This window comes from Orycteropus afer, unplaced genomic scaffold (genome assembly GCF_000298275.1).
Source record: "Orycteropus afer afer isolate SDZICR_OR568_19922 unplaced genomic scaffold, OryAfe1.0 scaffold00919, whole genome shotgun sequence".
Taxonomy (NCBI): Eukaryota; Metazoa; Chordata; class Mammalia; order Tubulidentata; family Orycteropodidae; genus Orycteropus; species Orycteropus afer.
In genome coordinates, this window is record NW_006922506.1 from 223376 (window position 1) to 248416 (window position 25041).

General features: G+C 41.2%; 1 protein-coding gene and 1 non-coding gene across 2 annotated transcripts in view; both read right to left on the bottom strand.

Annotated features, from left to right (window-relative positions):
* Positions 1-7441: 7441 nt before the first annotated feature.
* Positions 7442-7553, bottom strand: TRNAL-CAA. Its single transcript has 2 exons — positions 7516-7553; positions 7442-7487 (listed from the first exon to the last, which is right to left on the bottom strand). It is a non-coding gene; the product is annotated as a tRNA-Leu (tRNA).
* Positions 7554-17213: 9660 nt separating this feature from the next.
* TRIM27 (tripartite motif containing 27) overlaps positions 17214-25041 on the bottom strand; it is a 20244-nt gene continuing 12416 nt past the window's right edge. Inside the window, exons 4-8 of the mRNA XM_007958307.2 lie at positions 23328-23350; positions 21388-21503; positions 21220-21252; positions 19831-19857; positions 17214-17809 (exon numbers count right to left, since the gene is read on the bottom strand). Of these exons, the coding sequence (XP_007956498.1) occupies positions 17214-17809; positions 19831-19857; positions 21220-21252; positions 21388-21503; positions 23328-23350 (795 nt within the window). The remainder of the gene's footprint in view (positions 17810-19830; positions 19858-21219; positions 21253-21387; positions 21504-23327; positions 23351-25041) is intronic.

Genomic DNA, 25041 nt, shown 5'->3' on the forward strand with positions numbered 1-25041 from the left:
ATTAGAACCCACCAGTCACTCTGCAGAAGAAAGATGAGGCAGTCTGCTTCTGTAAAGATTTACTGCCTTGAAAACCCAATGGGGTTCGCTGTGAGTCTGAATCTACTCCATGGCAGTGAGTTTGGTTTTGGTGAGTATCCCCTAGAAGAAGCCCTAGTGGGGCAGTAATTAAGAGTTTAGCTGTCCCCAAGTATTGATTTGGATGAAGGGAAAGACAGTATACCAAAAGCAAGTGACCAACACAACACCAAGGAAAGGAGACACAGAGATGCACAAGACATACAGACAACAAAGACAAACACTTTCAGATACACAGTACTGCATTACCAATAAAAATAAACATTCTATGGGTGGACACATAGGTAAACAGGCTGAATGATCAGGTATGTCTAGGCAAAAGGGAATATACTCATGACTGTACATAAGTTTGGCAGACAATGTTTCTACATATGTATTTGTATATGCTATAAGAATGCCCATATAAAGGGATGTACGAGATCCTGCATAGAGACAGAGAACAATGTGGAACAAAATTCAAAATCATTTGGAGGCAAAAAAAAAAAAAGGTGGGGACCAGGTTTGCTGGTCCAATAGAGCCTGGTGGAACCACTGAGACTATGGCCCCTAGCTGCCCTTCAGGTCTGGAATTGAACCCACACCTGTGGTTTCCAGCCAAACAAAGTACAGGCAAGTGAGTTAAACATTTACCTCAAGTAGACACACACCCTGGAGAGAACAATCATGGGAGAAGGAAGGGCTGCTTATGCACAACGCAGAAGAGTATGGAAGGATGGACACTGGGAAGAGGTAACTATGGGGAGGAAGTGGGAGGGGAGCTGTTGCATTGTAAATTTTGGTCAATGACATGAGACAAAGTATATGTGAACTGCTGTATGAAAAGTGAATTTACTCTGTAAATCTTCACAGTAAAACAAAAAAAATTAAAAAAAAATATATATATATATATAAATAAATAAGAATGCCCATATATATGTAACAGATCTAAAGGGAGCTCTGGTGGTGTAGTGCCTACAGCATTTAACTGCTAACTAGACGGCTGGTGGTTCAAACCCACCAGTCACTCCTGGGAAGTAAGATTGGGCAATCGTCTTTCATAGAGATGTTGTTGTAGTTATTTGCCGTCAAGTCAGACCCGATTCATAGCGACCCCTCCTTGGGTTTCCAAGGCGGTATCATTACAGAAGTAGATTGCCCAACTTTCCTTCTGCCTTGGAAATCCAAGAAGGGGTTGAATTGTCTCGACCACAGTGAGTTTGGTTTTTTTCATTTAAAGGGGCAAAAGTATAATAACTTCTTAGCCACAGCCAAACACCCTGAGGGAGTAAGTTGTTGGGCTCATGAGCTTGGAAGCATGGTCAAGGGGGACATCAAGCTCAATTGGCATAACATGCTACACAAAAACATTATTCTACCTCTTACTTTGGTGAGTAGTGTCTGGGGTCTTAAAAGCTTGCACTTGGCCTTCTAAGATGCAACAGTTGGTCTCTGGTGGCGTAGTGCCTGAGGCCTATGACTGTTAACTGAAATACTGGCGGTTGAAACCCACCAGCCACACCTCAGAAGAAAGATTAGGCAATCTACTTCCGTACTGATACCGCCTCAGAAACCCAAGGAGGGGTCACTATGAGTCAGATTTGACTCAACACAGTGATTTTTTTTTTTTCCCATCTGGAACAAAGAATGAAGAAAACCAAAGACACATAGAAACAATTAGTCCAAGGGACTAGTGGACGATGTGAACCTCAGCCTACATCACTGTGAGTCCAAAAGAAATAGATAGTGCTCAGCTACCACTGTAAACCACTCAGAAAGGGATCAGTGTACTCCTACACCTAGATAGTTGTTGTTGTTGTTATGTGCCCAACTCATAGCGACCCCACCTTGGGTTTCCGAGGCAGTATCACTATGGAAGTAGATTGCCCCATCTTCCTCCCGAGGAGTGGCTGGTGGGTTTGAACCACCAGCCTTCTGGTTAGCAGTCAAATGCTTAGCCACTATGTTACCAGAGCTCCCACACCTAGATAGAGTGGGAGAAAAATGTGGAACAAAACTCAAAATCATAACAAAAAAGACCAGGCTTACTGGTCTGATTGAGCCTGGTGAAACCTCCGAGACTATGGCCCTTTGTCACCTTTTGGGCCTGGAACTGAACCCACTCCCATGGCTTCCAGCCAAACAATAAACCAAAAAGAAAAAAAAACCTGACTGCCATCAAGTCAACTCATACTGACCCCTCCTTGGGTTTCCCAGGTGGTATCTCTACAAAAGTAGATTGCCCAGTCTTCCTTCCTAGGAGTGGCTGGTGGGTTTGAACTGCCAGCCTTCTGGTTAGAAGTCAAATGCCTTAGGCACAGATAAGGTGAACATTTACACTAGATAGGTACACTCTTCAGAATGATCAACATGGGAGATCAGAAGGGCAGTATTTGCACAGGGAGAGAGCACAGAGGGCAGGAATGCATAGGAAAGGATGTAGGATAGAGGTAACCACAGGGAGGAAGTGGGAAGAGAGCTGTTACATTATGGGGATTGCAATCAATGTCATGAAACAAAATGTGTATAAACTTTTCTATAGAAATTAAATTTGTCTGTAAACTTCCACCCAAATCACAATTTTAAAAAAAAAAAGAGCTCAGCTGCCAACCACAAGGTAAGTGGTTTGAACCCACCAGCCACTTTGTGGGAGAAACATCTGGAGTCAGCTTCAGCACAGATTAAAAATTCAAAAGCCAAACTCACTGCTATCGAGTCAATTATGACTCATAGCAACACCCATTGGGTTTCCAAGGCTGTAAATCTTTATGGAAGCAGACTCCCTCATCTCTCTTCCACAGAGTGGCTGGTGGATTTGAACTATCCACTTTTGGTACAGCCTTGGAAACGCTATGGGGCAGTTCTACTCCGTCCTATAGGGTTGCTAAGAGTTGGAATTGACCACCGTGGAAAACGGTGTGGTGCATCATTCAAAAGTTAGAAATATCATATAACCCAGCCATCCCATTACTAGGTATGTACCTTACAGAAATGAGAGCCATGACACAGACAGACATATGTATACCTATGTTCATCACAGCACTATTCACAATAGTAAAAATGATGCAAACAACCTAAGTGCCCATCGTTGTTGTTGTGTACCATCGAGTCACACCTGACTCATAGTGACCCCTCCTTGGGTTTCCGAGGCAGTATCACTACCACTACGGAAGTAGGATTGCCCAACCTTCCTTCCGAGGAGTGGCTGGTGGGTTTGAACCACCAGCCTTCTGGTTAGCAGTCAAGTTCCTTAGCCACTATGCTACCAGAGCTCCCAAGTGCCCATCAGTGGATGGTAAATACTATTACATTTACAATCCTGCAATAAACAAACTGGTACATACATACAATGGAATACTGTGCAACATTAAAGAATAACTATGAGTATTTGAAACACCTTATAGCATGGATGAACCTGGAGGACATTTTGCTGAGAAAATTAGTCAAACACAAAAGGACAAAATATTGTATGAGATCAATACTATAAAAAATCAAGAGAAGGGGGTTCTCTGTAGGAGGCCCTGGATAGAGTGAGAGAACAATGTGGAACAAAACTCAAAATCATTTGGAGAAAAAAAAAAGGTGGGGGTAGGGAGTAGACCAGGTGCGCTGGTCTGATAGAGCCTGATGGAAGCACTGAGACTATGGCCCCTAGCTGCCCTTCAGGTCTGGAACTGAACCCACACCTGTGGCTTCCAGCCAAACAAAAGACAGCCATATGAGTTGAACATTTACCTGAGGTAGATACACTCCTTGGAGAAAACAATCATGGGAGAATAGAAGGGCTGCTTATGCACAGGAAGACAGCTCAGGGGGCAGGAGTGCATGGAGGGATGGACACAGGGAAGAGGTAACTGTCGAGGGAAGCTCTTGTATTGTGGTAAATTGTAGTCAATGTCATGAGACAAAGTGTATGTGAGCTGCTGTATGGAAAGTGAATTTGCTCTGTAAACTTTCACCCAAATCATAATAATAATAAAAAAAAAATTAAATAAAGGGGAAAAAAATCCAGAGAAAGTTTACACATAGAAAGAAACATTCTTTGAAGATTACCAGGTGTGAGAGGGAGAGGGAAGGTAAGTTGCTTAAGTAAAGGGTTGAACCATATTAACTTGGGTGAAGGGAAAGGCAATATTTAATAAGGGGGAGATCAGCTAAAATAATCAAGGCAAAGGAAGACACAGGGAGGAAGACAAGAGTTAAAGGCAACAAAAGTAAATACTATTACATTTACAATCCTGCGATAACAGTAATAACCTGCAAGTGGATACATAGATAGACACAAAAGCTGAATGGGGTGAGAAGGTGAATGGGACTACATCTGCGAATATATATATATATATATGTTTGACAGAGGATATTTCTACCTAGTCTATATGTGCTGCAAATACATCCATGAACACAGTACAGCATATAAGAGGCAAAGTTATGATAACTTCTTAACCATAACTAACACTTTCAGGGAATGAGTCTCTGGGCCTGGGGGCTCAGGACCACAGTCTCAGGGCACATTCAGGGTCAATTGGCATTGTCCTCAAAGACAATGTTTTATATCCTATTTGTTGAGGAGTGACTGGGGTCTTAAAAGCCATCTAGGGCACAACTATTTCTCTCTCCCCATATGAAGCAAAGAAGAGTGAAGAAAATGAAAGAAATATGAAAACAATTAGTCCAAAGAGCTAACGGGAAGCGCGAACCTCTGCCTCCATGACCCTGAGACCAGAATTAGATGTCGCCAGGTTCCAACTGCTGACTGGTGTAAAAGAGATCACAAAAGAAGGTCTTGGATAGAGTGGGAGAAAAATGTGGAACAAATCTCAAAATCATAAACTGAAAATTCAAACTCAGGTTTACTGGTCTGATAGACTGGTTGAGTACCTACCCTCCCCCCACTCCATACATACCATGACCCTTAGTCACCGTTCAAGCCTGGAACTAAACTCATCTGCAGGGCTTAACTTCAGTCAAATGATGACTGGTCTGTAAGGTGAACATTAACACCAAGGAGGTATACACTCCTTAGAATACTCAACCATTTGAGATCAAAAGGGCAGCATTTGCCCAGGAATAAAGCTCAGATACCCACCAGGCACTCCTCAGAAGGAAGATGGGGCAATCTACTTCCGTAGTGATACTGCCTCGGAAATCCAAGGAGGAGTCGCTATGGGTCCGACTCGATGGCATATAACAACAACAACAAAGCTTAGATAGCAGAAGGGATAGGTAAGAAGGAAACAGAAACCACAGGGAAGAAATGGAAAAAGTCCTATCACATTGTGGGGATTGCAATTAATGTCATGAAACAAAATGTATACAAATTATTGAATGGAAAACCAATTTTGCTTTGTAAATCTTCACCCACATCACACTAGAAAATTTAAAAAAGAAAAGATAAATCTTGGAATGTGGTGTTCCTGAGACAATCAAAGTCATTTAACTAGGACATAAGCTCTACAAGGGCTTTTTATTCTTTTTAAACTGGCAGCCATATCCCTGGGGCATGCATCCCTAGCACATAATAAGTACTTATTAAATATTGGTTGAATAAATGATTTTTTGAAATACCCTAAATGTTTAACAAAAAGTAAGATATGTCCATACTGTGTAACAATTTACATTTTCTTCATAAGTAAAAAGAATGAGTGTGCACATGGAAAGATCCCAAGATATATTAAGTAAAATATGTCAGAGAATAATGTGTATAGACTGCAGTTATCAAAAAAATAAATAAAATAAATATGTGTATGTGTGTGTACATCTATGCATATATATATGTGTGTGTGTGTGTATATATATATAAATGTATATATATAAAACAAATTCTGATGGCACAGTGGTGAAAGCATTTAAATGCTAACCAAAAGGTGGGAGGTTTGAACCCACCAGCCGCTCACCACAAGACAGATGAGACAGTACGCTTCTGTAAAGACATACAGACTTGGAAGCCCTATGGAGCAGTTCTACTCTGTCCTATAGGGTTGTTATGAGTTGGAATTGACCGGATAGCAATGGGATGTGTGTGTGTGTGTGTGTGTATGTATATATATACACATACATATAAGTTCTGGTTGTGTACTGTCTAAGGCACTTGCCCACTAACCAAAAGGCTGGTGGTTCAAGCCCACCAGCCATCCTCAGAAGGAAGACTGGGCAATCTATTTCCATAGACATACTGCCTCGGAAACCGAAGGAGGGGTCGTTATGAGTCAGGATCAACTCATATGTATATACATATAAATATGTGTGTGTGTATGTGAATATATATGTATATACATGTGTGTGTGTGTGTGTGTGTGTGTGTTTGGAAGGAAGAGTGGGCGTATCTACTTCTGTAGAGATACTGCCCGGGAAACCGAAAGAGGGGTCGCTATGGCAGTGACTTTTGTTTTGTATATGTGTGTGTGTGTGTGTGTGTATATCTATGCATGTACACACATATATCGTATATATATATGTATATATACACACACACACATATGTATATACATATATGTATGTATGTATATGTGTGTGTGTTTGGAAGGAAGATTAGGCAATCTACTTCTGTAGTGATACCGCTGCGAAACCCAAGGAGGGTTCTCTATGAGTCTGATCCGACTCGATGGCAGTGAGTTTTTTTTTTTTATTTGTGTGTATATGTATACATACATGTATACACATACGTATATACATGTGTGTATATATACATATATATGATGAATGCAAAGAAAAAGAACTATAAAGAAAACTGCTGACAGTGCTTACATTTAGGAAAAATATAGAACTTTCATATATTTCTACACATTTGTGACAGTTTAAACAATACTCAGTTTTGACTTAGACAAAACAATAATTACCAACTCCCAACGTGAGTGTGAATGTGCGTAACTTACAAAAGAAATGTTTGTGAGCTACTTCCATGATTTTGAGAACGAAGAGGAGAGGATCGGTATAGTTCTTTAGAGAGAGACAGCACACTAGCGAGCCTGAGTGGTGAATGGGGTTGGTGGGAAAGCGCTGAGGAGGTATCCAGAGGAGAGCCTAGGAGAGCCAGGCGTACAAGCCGACAGTAGAGAACACAGAACTGTTGCCCTTTTACTCCCTCCGCACCATACGGCAGGGAGCTTCCCAGGGCCTAAGTCTCGCGGCTTCCAGATCATCTCGCGATTCAACAGAGAGCCTAGAAGCTTTTATTGATCATTATTATTTTATTTATTTATTTTTGCGCTCCAAATCTCGCGTTTTCAAAAATAATCGCGATGCTTCCGCTTCTGAAAAATCTCTGTAGTAAGCCCCTGTGAAAATATTTTAAGTTCATTTTTAAAATTATAAGTGGCAGTTTATATATACTATTAAGGACAATCTATTCGTTTGGACATGGGGAGGAAAAAAGAGAAAAAACCTCGTGTGTCAGAAGTGGGATTCGAACCCACGCCTCCATTCGGAGACCAGAACCCTCAACCGCAGAGGAAGCTAGCAGAGCTTGAGTCTGGCGCCTTAGACCACTCGGCCATCCTGACACTGAAAGACAAGTGGAAATATTTCTCTAAAATACACATGGGTCCGGTAGTGCCTGTGACGTTTACTCGCAGAAGTAATGACGTCAGGGTCGCTTGGAAACGGCCAGAAGAGAAAGTCAGCTACCTTTGGACTGAAAAGGAGAGATTTTGCGGGAGGAAAAATATGCTTGTGGATAAAACTGGACAGTCAGTCAAGAGTCATTTAACTGTCATCCCCATCTCTAGAAGGGCGCGCAAACATACATCCTGGGCACAGCTCCCCCAGATACAAGGTAGGAAGGGAGGAAAGAAGGAAACGGCTTGGTCGGCTTTCCAACCTGTAATCCTCATGGAAATCCTCAGTGTTGATAGCCTAGATCTAAGGCTTTCATTTCTCTCTTCTGGAGATGGTGAGGAACTAAAAACCCTAACAAAATAAAAGCATTTTCTGTATAGTATTTTTAGTCCCTCTATTACGACTCCTTTTGTCCCCTGAACTGCCTTGGCACGCGTTTAAATTTCTCTTTTGGTTCGGAAGGTGACTGGGGGAATTAACGAGGAAGCCGGCATGGGGCGCGGCGAATCCCGTCAGTGCAGAAGCCCACAGACAAGTCCAGTCTGAGCCGTTAGGAATCTGCCAGTCCCAGATCCCGAGAAAGTCTGGGAGCGACACGCTCTTCCCGACCTTCCTGGTTGCTTTCAAGTGCTCCAGATTAAGTCTCTAAGGCGTCCAGTGCCAGTTGGGATTTTTAAGGGGGTTGAAGGGTGAGAAAAAACCGAATGAGCCACATCTCCTTTACCAAACATTTCCGGCTGTTTCCCAACCTTCCTCTATTCAGGATTAGTTTAACGCCAAATAATCTGAGCTCTGGTCATGGAAGGCCAGAGATCACATATTTTGATAGGGCTCTGAGAATAAATTGTAAGAAGTTATTCCTCCAAGAAGACTAAGAACCTTTAGAAGTCAGGGACACCGTACTAAAGTAATTTTTGTAAGCCAAATACTTGTCCAGCACAGGGCCTGCCATACATGATGTGGAAGTGATGAGTTTAATTGCTAGATTTTGGGCTGTGAAGTTTGGAGAATAGAAACATAAATTTGGGGATTTTAACTAAGTTTTATCCTGATGTTACTTTCTGTATTTATCAATGCACAAAAGATTTATTTTTCCTCTGTGAATGTATTTTCTGCATGAAGAGACATAATTTGCGTTTCAGTAGGCCTAATCTTAGTTTCCCATGGACTTCCTTGGTTTCATATTCTATTTTTTATAAGTAGAGATAATGGCAAGTGAAAAGTACAGGAACCAGTAATTCTCTAAAGTCAAGGTATGGGATTTGTAGATTTTCTTTCTATCTATTGGAAAGTGGTTGTCCAGGAAAGGATTCCCAATATGGGATAGTAACATGTTCAATATTGACCATTATTATTGTTTTTTATCATTGCAAAGTACACATGGATTACATAAAATACATATTAAAAATTATATATAATTTAACTTCAGAGATAATCACTATTAACATTCTGACATTTTTTTGTGTGACAAATTTTTTTGTGGCCCTTTTCTGTGTATGTCATGTGAAATACAGTTTTACAAAAGAATAATCATATGTAGTACATAGTTTGCTAACTTGCTTTTAAAACTATTACAGATCTTTCCATATAGTTAAGTAATGTTTTGTGTAAATTTTAATCACTGCAGATAGTCTATATCAAATCTATATTGCTGAAGACTGATTAGATTGTTTCTAATTTTTCATTTTTATGAGCAATGCTGTGAAGAAAATCCTTGTGTAGATAAATCTTTTCAAATTTTGATAACTATACCCTTAAGATAAATTCCTAGAAGCAGAATCATTACAACAAAGATTATCTAGTTGTAAACATTTTTGATAGTGTCAAACTGCCCTCCAAAAAATTGAAGCAATTTAGATACCCAAAACCTGCCCAACACAGGATGCTGTCATTAAAAAACAAACAACCAAGTAAACACTTTAATGTGTGAAAAGTGGGAAGACATTATCATACAGCTTTGATTATTACTTAAAATTCAACATTCATGTTTAAAGGAATTTTGTATTCTTTAATTGAAGTGGTCTTTTCTTACTGATCTTTAAGACCCTTTGTATGAAACATAAACTCTTGATATACTTCCTATTTACCAAAAATTCATACAGAAAATACCTATCTTTTTACTCATAAAAATCCCGTAACTCTCTTAAACCTTTGTTCTATTTCCGTCTTTTGGAAACTATAAGTTATAAAATTAACAAGGTTTCTCATGTAAAAGTTTGAAACCAAACTGCAGCCTATATTAAATGTTTTTATGTTACTATATACACATTTATTTTACTTTTGTCATTTTTTTTGTCTCATCCTTGTTTGTCTTAATTCCCTATGGTATGTTAAACTCCTACCTTAGCTGCCTAGGGAGCCCCTAGGTGGTGCACAGAGTTAAGCACTAGCAAAAGGTTGGAGGTTTGAACCCACCCAGAGGCTCTATGGGACACAGGCCTGGCAATTTGCTTCTGAAAACCCTATGGAGCATGCATGTGGTCTCCACGAGTCAGAATCAACTCCTTCGCAACTAATAACCTTAATTTTCTCATATATTGTTATAAGTGCTTTGAAATCCTTCCTGAAATACCAAAAACAAAAAACCAAACTCACTGTTATCAAGTTGATACTGGTCCATAGTGACTCTACAAGATAGAGTAGAACTGCCCATAGGGTTTCCGAGACTATAAATCTTTTCAGAAGCAGACTGCCTCATCTTTTTCCAGTAGAGGGGCTGGTGGGTTCCCATAGCTAAACTTTTTTTTTTTTGGTTAGCAGCTGGATGCGTTAACCACTACACCACCAGAGCTAGTCATACTCATAATGATCCTTCCTTGGGTTTCCAAGGCGGTATCACTATGGAAGTAGATTACCCAATCTTCCTTCCAAGGAGTGGCTGATGAGTTTGAACCACTAGCCTTCTGGTGAGTAGCTAAATGCCTTAGGCACCATGCCACCAGAGCTCCTATGTAAATACTTCCACTAACAATATTCATTATACAAAAGGAATCTAGAGTTCCCAGAGCTAGGAGCTCTGGTGGCTGATAAAAATGTCTGATCCTCTGATATCATGTCTGGGATTTACATAGGAAAAAGGAGCTCTGGTAGCATAGTGCCTAAGGCACTTGACTGCTAACCAGATTTGGCGATTCAAACCCACCAGCCACTCTGCGGAAGGAAGATTGGGCAATCTACTTCCATAAAGATTTACCACCTCGGAAATCCAATGACAACTGCTGAACTCACTGCTGTGAGTCAGATCCGACTCACTGTGACCCCTCCTCGGGATTCTGAGGCAGTATCACTATGGAAGTAGATTGCCCAACCTTCTTTCCTTCCGAGGAGTGGGCTGGTGGTTCACCAGCCTTCTGGTTAGTGGTCAAGTGCCATAGGCACTAGGCCCCCGGAGCTCCCAGAGAATTGTTGAGTCCTCAGAATTGACTGGATGGCAAGTAAGTTGAGTTTGGTTTTTAGGTTGAAAAGGTAAAATCTTTCTATACTAAAAGACATTAGTATTATGTTCTAATTGAAAATATATGTAAAAAACCCAAACAACTCACTGCCATCGAGTCAATTCCAACTCACAGTGACCCCCACTCTGTTTAGGAGGCTGTAAATCTTTAGGGAAGTAGATTGCCTATCTTTCTTCTGCAGAGTGGCCGGTGGATTTAAACTGCTAACTTCTGGTTAGCAGCCAAATACCTTATCCACTACGCCACCAAAAACAAACAAAAAAAACCCCCAACTCATTGCCATCTACTGGATTCAGACTCATAGCGACCCCCTTTGGGTTTCTGAGGCAGTAAATCTTTACAGAAGTAGATTGCTCAATCTTCCTTCCAGAGCACCTTTATTGATAATATATATTAAGTAAAAATATATATGACATAATATTTAAGTATATATTATTATTCTAAACCAAAACTAAACCCACTGCTATCCAGTGGTTCTGACTCATAGAAACACTACAGGACAGAGTAGAGCCGCTCCACAGGGTTTTACAAGGCAGTAAATCTTTACAGGGACAGGCTGCCTCATCTGTCATGTCTCTCCACACAGCTGGTGAGTTCAAACTGCCAACCTTTTGGTTAGCAGCCTAATGTGTTAACCACTGCACCACCAGAGCTCTTCACTGTTTTTATTAGTTGCCATCATATCAATTTTGGCTCATGATGACAACAGCAAATTGAAAGGATAGGAACATAAAGGGTCAGTAAGTTTATGCTAATGAGGAAGGTACAATTCAGAAAAGGTGAGAGCGGTTGTACAACTCAAAGAAGGTAATCGACATCACTAAACTGTACATGTAGAAACTGTTGGTGTGTTTTCCTGTGTGTATTCTCGACACCAAAATAATCAAATTAAAAAAAAAATCAACATCATGCCTTAATCAGAGAAATAAAGGCAAAGTAATTTGGAATACCTCTACCCATCTATCATTTTGTCACACTGTAGTGGCTTGCATGTCATTATGATGCTGGAAGCTATGCTGCTAGTGTTTCAAATACCAGCTAAATCACCTATGCTGGACAGATTTCAGCAGAACTTCCAGATTAAGACAGACTAGGAAACAAGGCATGGCAATTTACTTCCAGAAATCAGTCAATGGATCACAACAGATTGTTCAATACAGTGCTGAAAGATCAGCCCCTAGGTTGGTAGATACTCAAAATACACAGTGGCCCATGATAATGGATTTGTGCATACCAATTATTCTGAAGGTGGAGCAGGGCCAGGCAACGTGTTCATGCTGTAATACAGGGGTCACTAGGACTCAGAGGCAAATCAACAGCAACAGTTTGGAATAAAAGAATCTGTATTTCAATCCTCAAGCATAAGGACTATACAAGACAAAAGGAAGCAGTTAGATGTTTGCTTTTCTGAATAGGGCTGTTTGATGGGTGACTAAAATTTTGGAAGTGTGTTGCTGTAGGTGACATTATTTTTCAAAGTGGTAAAAACAAAACAACTCAATAAAGTTATGAATAACAAAACAAAATCCATTTTAAATGCCAAATTAAGCCAATAAAGTCAGGCCTGAGACATGTGAGTTAAACATTTACCTCAAGTAGATACACGCCCTGGAGAGAATAATCATGGGAGAAGGAAGGGCTGCTTATGCACAGGGAGATAGCTCAGGGTGCAGAAGAGTATGAAGGGATGGACACTGGGAGGAGGTAAGAAGAAGTGGGAGGGGAGCTGCTGCATTGTAAATTTTGGTCAATGACATGAGACAAAGTATATGTGAACTGCTGTATGAAAAGTGAATTTACTCTGTAAATCTTCACCCAAATCCTAAAAAAAAAAAAAAGTCAGGCCTGAGAAAGTTACATTTCCTCTCCAGCTGGGTAAAAAGAAATGTAACTGAGGAGATACTGTCAAGTGCACATATGGTTTACAATTTGGAAATCTAAGGCACCACCTCATGATCTAGCAGTTACTTCCCTACAACAATCCTACCAACATCAGCTTGGTTGGGCTTTCTCGTGTCTTCAAACTTCACAAAGGAGGAATCCTGGCTAACCCGTTGTTGTTAAGTGCCGTGGAGTCGAACGACTCATAGCGACCCCTCCTTGGGTTTCCAAGGTAGTATCACTACGGAAGTAGGTTGCCCAACCTTCCTTCCAAGGAGTGGCTGGTGGGTTTGAACTGCCAGCCTTCTGGTTAGCAGTCAAGTACCTTAGGCACTATGTGACCAGAGCTCCCCTGGCTAACCTAGGTATAGGGATTTAATGACTTAATTACATAATTGAGTAAAAAATGTAAGAACAAGCTAGCGGGCACAGGCTTTCTAGCCACTAGAAAAACAGGGCACTTTTGAGCTGCTAAGGAAGAAATGTAGACCTAGGGTACCAGCTTCTTAGACCACTGTAGTCCCCACTGAGATCTCCTGCAATACATATTTCACTTATACACACGTCTTAGGCTGTTCTCTTTTTCATGTTTTCTCCCTGGTTTTATTTTTCCAAGGACAGAGCCATGTTCTTTTGTATTCTTCTTGGGAGTCAAGTTCAGTTGGGTCACCCAACACTGGCTTAACTGTTAACTTGAATCAAAGAATTATCATCTTTTGTTTGGTATACTAAGAACAGTATGAGTTGTTTTTTTTTTTTTTATTTTGCTGGAAGATGTATGGTTTCCATCGCACCATCTGACAACCACTTGCTCTTTATTTCATAATGCCGATAAGTGTTAGTTAATTATCATGTGTATTGTCTCACTCCTCACTTAGTTGTGCATCATGGAGGGCAGAGGTCATGTCAGTTTCCCTTTATTGTTCTATGAACCTCTTGGGAAGATGCTCTCCTCTGCATGTTGAGGTCCATATTAGAAAAAAACAAGAACAGTTTAAGACACACACACACACATAGTATTTTAATTAGGTAGAAAAAGAATTAAGGAATGAAGGGACATTGAAGCCCTGATATGGAATTAACAACTTCATATGTAATGAGGGAAAAACCAGAGAGAATACAAATGGACCCCAAGTCTGCCTTTATGGTCCTAAATTCTAATTCAATTAATTCAAAGGTTGCTTACTTTCTGCAGATAAAAAAATTTAGAGTCATTTGTAAGATGCATTTAACCCTATTCAAAATGGTATTGTTGCTGTTATGTGCCATCGAGTCGGATCCTACTCATAGCAACCCCTCTTTGGGTTTCCGAGGCAGTATCACTACAGAAGTAGATTGCCCAACCTTCCTTTTGTGGAGTGGCTGGTGGGTTTGAACTGCCAGTCTCCTGGTTAGCAGTCAAGTGCCTTAGGCACTATGCTACCAGAGCACCCTCAAAATGGTGTATTTATTAAAAATTTAAATAAATACCTATGAATCCACCATCCACTAAAACACCGTTAAGATAATCTGTAACATCAATCTATGCTTTCCTTCTCTATCCCATCTTGGCACCTTGCCCCATTGTTGTTGTTAGGTGCCATTCTGCCCCGTATGTAGAATAGAACTGCTCCACAGTTTTCAAGGCTATGACTTCCAGAAGCAGATCACCAGGCCTGACTTCTGAGTGCCTCTGGGTGGGTGGGTTCAAACCACCAACCCTCGGGCTAGTGATAAGAGTACTTAACTGTCTGTGCTACCCAGAGACTCCTTGCCCTACAGGTAACCACAATCTTTTTATTAATGTCATAAAAAGGACATAGTATGGTATACAGTCTTCTGAAAATTTCTTCACTCAGCACAATATTAGTAAGATTCACTGTTGTACATACATCCCCATTCAAATAGGAAGTATTTTTATTGACTTCAACAAGGTTGATTATCTCTGCTCCAGCTGCTGTTTGTAATAAAAATACATAATACCGTTCCTAAAGTATTGGGTCTACTAAAGATAAAACAGACCTGAGTGTGGGCCTCTAAGTTAGCGTGGAGATAACCCCATCACTCAGGAAGTAAGGACCAGAAGCCCAGGGCTCCTTTGCTTGGACTGATACAAAGTGTTCTTTTGTAGGCCCTTATTATTTCTGCCTTCCCTAGTGGACTTCATTAGGAAAAAGCAGTATGTGATTTTCCCAGTTGTAGATCCTTAAGTCTAGAGTAGACATAGTCACTGCTGTAACACAGGCATTCCAGGCCAATGGACTGGTGTTCCAAAGCTTCCAATCTCTACTCTAGCCCCACTCATGAAGAAAAGCATAATCCATGTATACTGTTGGACAGGATCTGATGGATCTGGTTTTGTGTTCTGTCTTGGTTTGAATCCTGCTTTACTGCCTCTTAGCTGCACGCACCTTGGATAAGCTACTTACCCTGTTTCATAGCACTGTTATGAAAATTAAGTAAAGTTACTGTGGATACAGCACTTTGTATTACTATATGCCAAGCACTGCTCTATGTGTGTGATAGTAATGTTTTATATATAAACATATGTATATATATACATATATGTGTACATCTACATCCACATCTGTGTACACACACACAGATATTATCTCGAAGTATGCAGCAAACGCTAATCTAGCCTCATGAAGGGACCTCTCTATATCACACCTTGTTAAATTACCTGAATAAATTAATCAAACAGGACATATCACCAGCTCATGACCCTCAGGCATGGAACTATTGATGCCCATACAGAAGCAAATGTAGTCCAGAGAATTTTGTCTTCTGAGGCCATGCCCAAGAGGAAAAAAGTCCAGATTCCTGGGTTTAGAGCTGTTCTCTCAGTCTCATCTCTCCTCCTCAGCACATAGTCTCCTCAGTACACCCAAGGGCTTGGGCTGGTGGTTCTGGATTGGAAGGCACAGTTGTGGACTTTCTGATCTATGCCAAGCATTGTTATATTACCCCACTGCCAACTAAAGAAAGGATTCAAGACACTATTTTCCTAGTGCAGTTACAGGATAAACCTATATAGAGTTATAGGCTATAGTATACTACACTAGTGAGGTGGTACTGAGAAAGTAGTGTTACTGTACATTTGGAAATAAAATCTTGCTCAGAAGGGGATTCTGGATCTCTAAGGGAAACCAACACCACTAACCACTTCCTTTCCCATGAGTCTCTTTTCAACTCACTCCGTCTTTCAACCCAATCCTGTCAAGACCAGGGAAACAACAACAATGTAAACAACATCCATACTCACTTTATTTTCAAACAGAGGGGCACGTACCCAAAGAGAAGTAGAGCTAAGGAACATCATGGGGCTTGCTCAAAGTGATCTGCCTTAGCTTTCTGACCCCAGAACACTTTGTGACCCAATGGCCACAAGGATGGTACTGCCCCTTGATAGTACACACATTAGAAAGACCAATTCCCCATCTCCTAAAGGAGATGGAGAAAAGGAGGCAGAAAGTTGATGAATCCCTGGAATAGTACAGAATCCTTCCAAGGAGGGTGTATGACTGGCCGCCAGTCCACAGATGTGACAGGGAGGGGATCTAGGAACAATGGACGATGCCGGGCGCTCAGCACCAGAATGCATTTTTCGTTAGAATGAAGGGAGCAGACAAAGCCCTCAGAAAAGACAGAGAGGCAAACAATATGTTAATTAGAACATTAACTCTATAACTGAGGGGGGCCTTTTCCCAACATTATCGTAAAGTAACTGTAACTAACCAAAATACGTACACGCCTCTTTCATGGAGTTAATAAAATTATGGCAAATGGGCAATCAGGGATAGAGGTACTATTTCCAGAAGGAAAAACTGGGATATAAGAAGTCATGCTGACAGGGCCTCATAGTTTCCCTTTAGGTTCTTGGAAAGGAGCCCTAGTCCAAAAATGACAGCAAATACCCATGATCACTATGTAGGGCAGAACCAGAGGGAGCCAGGCTGAGCCAAGAAGTAACTATCTGGAATGGCCTTCCAAATCCAAACATTATCCATATTCTTTATTCCCTCCAGTAATGTGTAAACCAAAATGGGTGAAACACTGGAGGTGGACATCTGATTTTTATTTCTGGGCAATCTTGATACTTCTCATTACAATTTGCCTGGAAAGGGAAAGGACGGTCGAGAACATGGACATCCCATCTTCCACTGCAAGGGCATGGAAAGTGGTAAGGACATCCAGCTGTGATAGACAGGAAATGGCAAGGCAATGAGATGCCATGTGCCTCGGGTAGCAGTATGGCCAACAGTCATTTTGGCCCAAGTTCATCTGCTCTCAAGGGGAGGTCTCCATGGAATGACCATGATTCCCAACGTGGCCAGAAAACCCATCGATCCCACTCATGGGGCAGATGATCAGAGGGGCTGCGCTCTTCCCTCCAGAGTAACTCAGACTGAAGTAGGGCCGGACAGGCCCACAGAAGGTAGCATGAGAGAAAGTAAAGGTGTGACATCTCTCTGTCACGTTGTAGAAAGAGACCTCGCCAGCATCATAGTCCAAAAAAATCCCCACCCGCTGGAGAGGGGTCCGTAAGGGGAGGGCAGTCATTGGGGAGGTAAGAGCCCAGTATTCTTTCCCATACCACAATGACACTGCCCAGAATCCATTCTGGGGGGCCGAGGTTACTCCACCTTTTCTGCATACAGAGTCTTCACAGACACCTATGGTCCACTTGGCCTTATCTCCCACCTCTACCTCCCAATAATGTCTCCCAGCGATGAAGCACGGAGAGCCCAAGACACAGGGGAAGAGATTGAATCGTTCGGGATTGTCAGGCAGGTCCTGCTGGAGGTAACTGTATCGCACTTGCCGCAGATTATCGGAGAGAATCAGGCTAGGGTATGCTGTGTCTGGGTCCAGAGTCACATCCACTGCAGAGACAGAGGGGAAGGTCAGTCCTGAGGACCAAGAGAGCCCACTCTGAACATCCAACCTTTCTCCTACCTCCCCAAGAAGAGAATAAGAGCTCCCCATTATAGGATACATACATCTTAATGAGGAAATACATTCTGAAATTGACATTTCAAAGGTTAGTCAGGATATTTTGAAAGTGCAGAAATTTTATCCATTTTCTCTCACATCTTAAACCACAATATCCATTATGAACAGATGGGAGGTTTTCTTACATGTCTACAATCTCTTAATCTGAAAGCCTCAGGTGTCAGTTTTATAGAACTCAGGATATTACAGAGTTCAGAAAAGCAATGCGGTCCTTACACCAGCAGACTCTGGTGGAGCACTCTATAATCATGTATTAATAGATCTGCTATACAACATACGAATGCTCACATTATGTGGGATAAAGATTCTAAACACTCACTAAAGTTCAAGTTTTGCTACCATGAAAACCTGCTACGATGATACATTTCATACTATAAAAATGCCCATCTCTCCATTCCTCTTTTATATCTTCCATTCTGTGGGATCTTTACTCTGTACATCTAGACCTATACATCTTCTAATGTCCAGTACAAGACCCATATCCCCCCCAAAGCTTTTCTTAATCAGCCTGAAATATATCACTCTCCTTTTTCTTAAATCCCAAACTGTGTAAATCTGTGTCATCTATTCTGATATTCAGAATGCAGCATTTCACAATCATGTGGTGCTTTCCTGCTTTAAAAGTACTGATATCATCTATCATTTGTTCCTCATAACATGCTTGGGCAGGAGAAAGACTTTCACATCTTAACTCCCAGAAGCAAGGCCCACAATATCCATTATAAACCACAGCTCAGGCAGGCGAAATGACTTCCCACAAAAGGCTCATGAGAGGCAACTGGCGGAGGTGACACGAACCCCATATACTTACTTCTTGGCTCAGTAACCCATCCACAACAGTAACCCATCTCTTTCTTGTGCTGTAGGTATATGTCATAACTACATATACCTCATACCTCATACACTACAAACTCCAAGGGTAGCACAGTGTCTTATGTTCCCTCTACGGTACCTGGAATAGTGTCAAACAGTGTAGGATATAACCAATGTACTCAATATTTGCTAGAAGAATTATGTACAGAATGCAGCTAGTCACTACCAGTGAATAAAGACCTATTGTACGTAGAGTCTCTCTCTTCATGAAGAGGATTCCATCCAGCAAAACATGGCTATGTGACTACAAAAGCACACATCTGAGTATCTCTGGAATCACAGATGCTGCCTAATCTTTCTGAACCTCAGGGTGAAGGTGGTGGTGGGAGAGGAAGATATCAATTCTTGTCCCAAGTGTAGTGAAGACAGGACACACAAGATTCCTAGCCTCTCCATAGCATGCAGTGAGAGTTGAGCTCAATCATTTCTTTTTGGAAGGATAACTGTTTTTCCCAAATCACAAGTTACCTCTGAGGCTGGGCAGGCAGACCAGTGTACCACCATACCAGCAGCCTCTACCTGTGGGGAATGATAGTTTCCATTCTGTAACCCTTCATAGCAATGAGCTTGATTTTTCTATTTCAAAAGGTCCATGGGTTTCAGATAGGAAGCATTTCATTAGGCGAAGATGTTGTAAACAATCAGTGGTTTTGTTGTTGTTGTTTATAATTTTTACACATGCAACCTAAAACCCTAAAAAAACAAACTCATTGCTGTTGAGTTGATTCCGACTGATAGTGACTCTATAGGACCAAGTAGAACTGCCTCCATAGGGTTTCCAAAGCTGTATAACCTTTATGGAAACAGACTGCCACATCTTTCTCCCCCCGCAGAGCGGCTGATCGGTTTGAATTGCCAACCTTATAGTTAGTAGCCAAGCTCTTAAACACTAAGCCACCAGGGCTTCTATGTAACCTAAATTTGCCAAATTTAGGCAAATTCCAAAATTATTCACAATAGTAGTCATAGTCACAAGGATGTTTACTTCTTTTCTATGGTTTTGTCTGCCATCACCTACCTGAGTATAACTGAGCTTCTCTCAATTCTGAAAGAATAAAAGAGAAAAGTTTACAGAAGTCATGTGAGAATTTCCCAGAAACACGTAAGTAGAGGGAGCTTGAGTTAGAGTTATCACAAAACAGTGGTCTCCATTAAGAAACCCAGAACCCCTCTTGCCAGTCATACACCAATTTTCATACAATGTATGACTCTATCATTCAGCTAAGAGCTTCAAGGAAGTGGGATTGGAAACCTTGGGCAGATAGATAACCTCATGTATGAGACTGGGAGAATACAGTCACACCAAGCCAATGGCTCTGCAAGGGGAAATAAGGTTCTAAGCCTGTGACGTAAGAACTTACAGCTTTCATAAGCCACCTGTGTGTCAGGGGCTAGGTAGCTCCAATCATACCTACAGGGTCACTCTGGGACAAATATGAGCATACAAAGTAGTTTCACAGATGTGTTCTAATTGAGCCTTTTAAGTGGCTAAAGAGTAGAAGTAAATGAGAGCCAGATTAAGAGAAGTCCTGCCTGAACTAAGCACTTCTAGTATTATCCAGTGTTATGAAGTAGAGGTTCTTCCCATTTGTCTTGCTTGTGGAGGACCTGGAGGTACCATCTAAATCTATGTTACTAGATGCCAAAAAATGTGTGTATCTAGGGAGATGCAATGCAAATAAGGATTCAGCCTATACAATATGGTATAATTACTAGATACTGGGAAATTATCAGAGCCTATGGGGAATTATAATTTGTAATATGTAAGTAAAGGGTTTATCTACATGGAAGGATTTCAGATGCCACCAGATTGCCTAGGAATTTTTATCTGTATGTGGTTCATGAACAGAGTATTTTAGATCTAGAAAAAAGGTTCCCCCAAATATCTAGAACACTTTATGGGAAAAGTATAGTGGAGAATCTTCAGTAAGTGGCAGAGCTGGTGCCAGGACCTGGAATCCCCGCTCTACCCACCTTCTCTCTGTGCCGCCTCAGTCCTCCTCTCCTGTCAGTTCCTGTGCTCAGAGGCAGTAGGACCTTATAAGTTAACCTTAAATATTAGCTCAAGGGAAACATAACTAGGGTAGAGTTACTGTTCATTCTTTTTCCAATTTAAATAATAAATAACTAATTAAACCAATTCTGGATTAATTAACTTTTGGATGGTTTATTTCTCTCCTCTGTCAATGTAGAACTCACTGATAGAATTAACCAATTTTACATTGAAACAAGAGGCTATTAACTGAGAAAAGCTAACAAGACAAAAATGAACGTGACAAAAATGTAGAAAATCTGGGCAAGTTGGCCAGTGGATCTCTCTCTTTTCTCATTTTCCCACACCTTTAATGCAGGTGTGCTCTTCCCAGGACTTGTCAACATCAAAAGCCCATTACGTAGATACACTTACCTTGGATTTTTTCCATATCTGACTGCATTTTTTCTAAGGGGAGAAAAGGAGAAGATAGTCAGCTTGCATTCCACTCCCTGACTGGAAAGTATATCCTTTCAATAAGGCAATAAGTAGATGTTCAAAACATAAATCCATTTCCCCTCACGACCCCTCTCCTCACATTACCTGTGAACTGCTTCAGACTCTCGGTCAAGAACAGACATTTTTGGGCAAAAATGTGGATTTTCTCTTGCAGATCTGGTGGTGTGATCCAGGGCTCAGGGATCCTGATTCTTTCAGCCCTAAATTAAAAAAAAAAAAAAAAAAAAATGAGTGAATCGCTTACTCAACTCTACAGGGTCAGGACAGTCTTGGCTAGGTATGTGAAGTCTTCACAATCAGCTACTACACCTCTTCCTGCATTCTCCTCCTAGACTGGGACTCATTTTGGTATCCAAAGCACTTAGCTCATAGCTTTTCAAACAATAAGTCCCAAGAAAAAAATGTATAAATTGATCAGGTTGATTTTCCCTGAAAGCACTGGACTCTATGACAAAGTCCTTAATATTCATGGTAGGCAACTACCCAGAATTGTCAGGTTCTCAAATATGGACAGTATGATACCTTCAGTTCCTTAGGTATTTACTGGAGAATACCCAATCATCTGCCACCTGCCCTCCCCCCCAGCAGTCCAAGGCAAAGGCTGCTGATGCCAACCCAATATCCCTTCTTCCATCTTCAAATTTTACTAGGCTCATGGATGTCCAGTCTCCCTGGCAGCTACATGTGACCTATGTCTGCATTCGTGGTAATTCGTGAAGTCTGATGAAAAAGAAGATGTGACTCTTATCTCCCTTACTCTGGCTGGCATTCCAGCAGTCATCTTAGAAAATGAGAATGAAGACTACGCTTTAGGAATGGCAGAAGGAACCACTGGGGCCACCCAATCAACCTTGAGTTACCTACCTGAATATATTTTTATATGGTGACAAAAATGTTTATTATATTTAAGCCTTAAGCCAATGAAACTTTGGCTTTCTTCTCATATAGCCAAACCGAATCCTTACTATCACACAGTGCTAGGGTCTGAGGGGTCTAGCTCCATAATACTGGGTCAGAACTAGATTGGCACCAAAAAGTGGCAGGAAAAAGCAGTATTTGCTTGGGTCATCTGGCTGGGACTGATACAAGTCCTAACTCATCTCCATCCCAGGGGCTTTTAAGAATTTCAATCTTATTTACGTGATTCTTGATTCTGCCCCCACAGCCTTCCCAGCCAACCTTCCCCATTCTATAAGGGCCTTCTCATCTCCATGTAGAGGTAATTTTCTCTCATCACCTGAACTGCCCTCACATAGTCAAGCATTTTCTTCTGGAAGTTCTCATGAACCATTCAGGACTATCTAACCATAGCCAGTCTCCACTCCCATAGACACTTGCACCAAACATGATCTTCCCAAGGCCTATCCTATTCGTCCTTACCACCCACTCTGCAAACACAACTCTGTCCTGGCATCTTGCCCACTCTGAGCTCTCCCTGGTCAGTCATGCCCCAACTCACAGGAACCACCTTCCATTTGATGGTAGCGTATCGAGAAATAATCAGAATAAGAGGCAGAATTCAGGTTGCTTATCACTAATATGTAAATTTTAGCCAGTAACACCTTCCTTAGGCCTTATTTTCCCCCTTGTAGGAAAAAAATATATTAAAAAGAAAGCAAAAAAAAAGACATCAGGAAAGGGAAAGAATTCTGAAATGCTTAAGGAGCAACAACCATAAACTCTCCTTGCACTCTGCCTCCCTGGTAGGTCCTCACAATCTCAGTGGGACTGGTTCACATTCAGAAGTGTCCACACACCCCCGAACCAGGAACACCATCCCAAACGAGACCCCCCCACACCCAATGCCCACTCCACAATCTGTCAACAATTCCTGAGCTTCACTGAGAAAAGCTGTGGTTCATCCAGTTCCTTGCACAGTAGTGACTCTCTTCAGGGATGGACAGGATATGTGTCACTTTGGTACTATGGCCATCCCAGGCTCTGGACTCCTCTCAGGATATACAAGTGTGAGGGAGACAGTCTTCCCATGCTTGATTTAACACTAGGGAGAGAAGACATTGTACCTGCTCAATGTGTCCCCAATGTCCTACAAGAGAAAGAAAAAAAGATAACCATGAGAAGTCATTCAGTATTTCAGTTTTCTCTAACAACTGTTTGTTGGAAACCCAACTATGAACTGGTTCTCCTGGGAGAATCCAGGGAGACAAGGAACACTGAAACATATCTCATGGTCTCAAGCAGCTGACAATCTAGCAGAAGAGACTAGAACTCATACTATTGCCATACCAGCATCTCCTATGCCCTCCTTTGGCACCCAGCATCCATTGGTCAAGGGATTTCATCATTCCAAATTTACTCATCAACCCCCAATACCCTTAAAACACCCTTCAAGTCTGGAATGGAACTCACCCTCGTGGCTCAACTTGCACCCAAATAATAGACAGACCTATAAGGTGAATAATGAATACCGGGGAGGTATGCACTCATTAGAACAATCAGCCATATGAGACCAGGGATAAAACTAAGAAAGCAGGAAGGGATAGGAAAGAAGGACAAATGGAAGTGATAAACACAGGGAGAAATGGGAAGAGTGCTACTACATTGTGGGGATTGCAGTGAATGTCACAAAATAAAAGGTGTATGTATTTTTGAATGGAAAACCAATTTACTCTAAACTTTCACATAAATCACCCAAATCTCTCTCTCACACACACACACACAAATAAAAATGAAAAAGTAAAATGGTGCAGCATATTTACTAATTCAAGCATCCTATCCTTGGAACACAACTGTCTGTCAAACTTGCTTTCTTTGACTTTTTATTGTGAAATAATTTCAAATAGAGAGAAGAACTGCTAGTACAAAAACCTCCTATACACTCTTTGTCCAGATTTACCAATTTTTAATAGTTTACCACATTTCCTGTATCATTCTCTCTTCCCCACTCCTACCTTCTCTCTATGTATTTTAAGGTATTTTTTTTCTTTAGAACCATTTGAATGTGTATTGTTTACATCATGTCTCCTTACACTTCAGCATACATTTCCTAGGAACAAGGACTTGTTTTTTTTTTATAACCATACTTGCTGTTAGGTGCTACTGAATTGATTCTAACCCATAGTGACCCCATGTAACAGAGCAGAACTGCCCCATAGGATTTTCTAGGCTTTAATTTTTAGGGGAGCAGATCAGTAAGTCGTTTCTCCCCTGGAGCTGCTGGGTGTCTGAAGTGTCCTTTTGGTTGGCAGTTGAGCACTTAACCACTGTGCACCAGGGCTCTTTAGGATCACAGTAGTTGCTAAATTCAGGAAATTTAACATTGATACACAGTCCATATTCTGATTTAACTGCCAGTGTTCTTTACAACAACCCTCCTTTCCTAATTTTCCCCCAAAGCAATTCAGGATCATTCATTGCATTTAGTTATCTTGACTTGTGTCTTTCATCAGAAGTTCTGCCTTGATTTGTCCTTCATGACACTGACATATTTAAGAATAGGCAGTTTAGCATTGAGGATGAGAAGGACATAGAGAGGTACATGGGAGGTACAGACAACAAATATGAACCCTTTTGCACATACAGCACTGCGTTGTCAGTGAAGGCAAACATGGGTATATGGGTGGATAGATGGGTGGACAGGCTGAGCGATTAGGTATATCTATGAAATGGGGAGTGTATCCAAGAACATGTATAGGGTTGGCAGACAATGGTCCTATAAGTTTATGTGAATGATCAGAATTCCCAGGTGTATAGTAGAGCTGACAAGGGGTAAGGTTG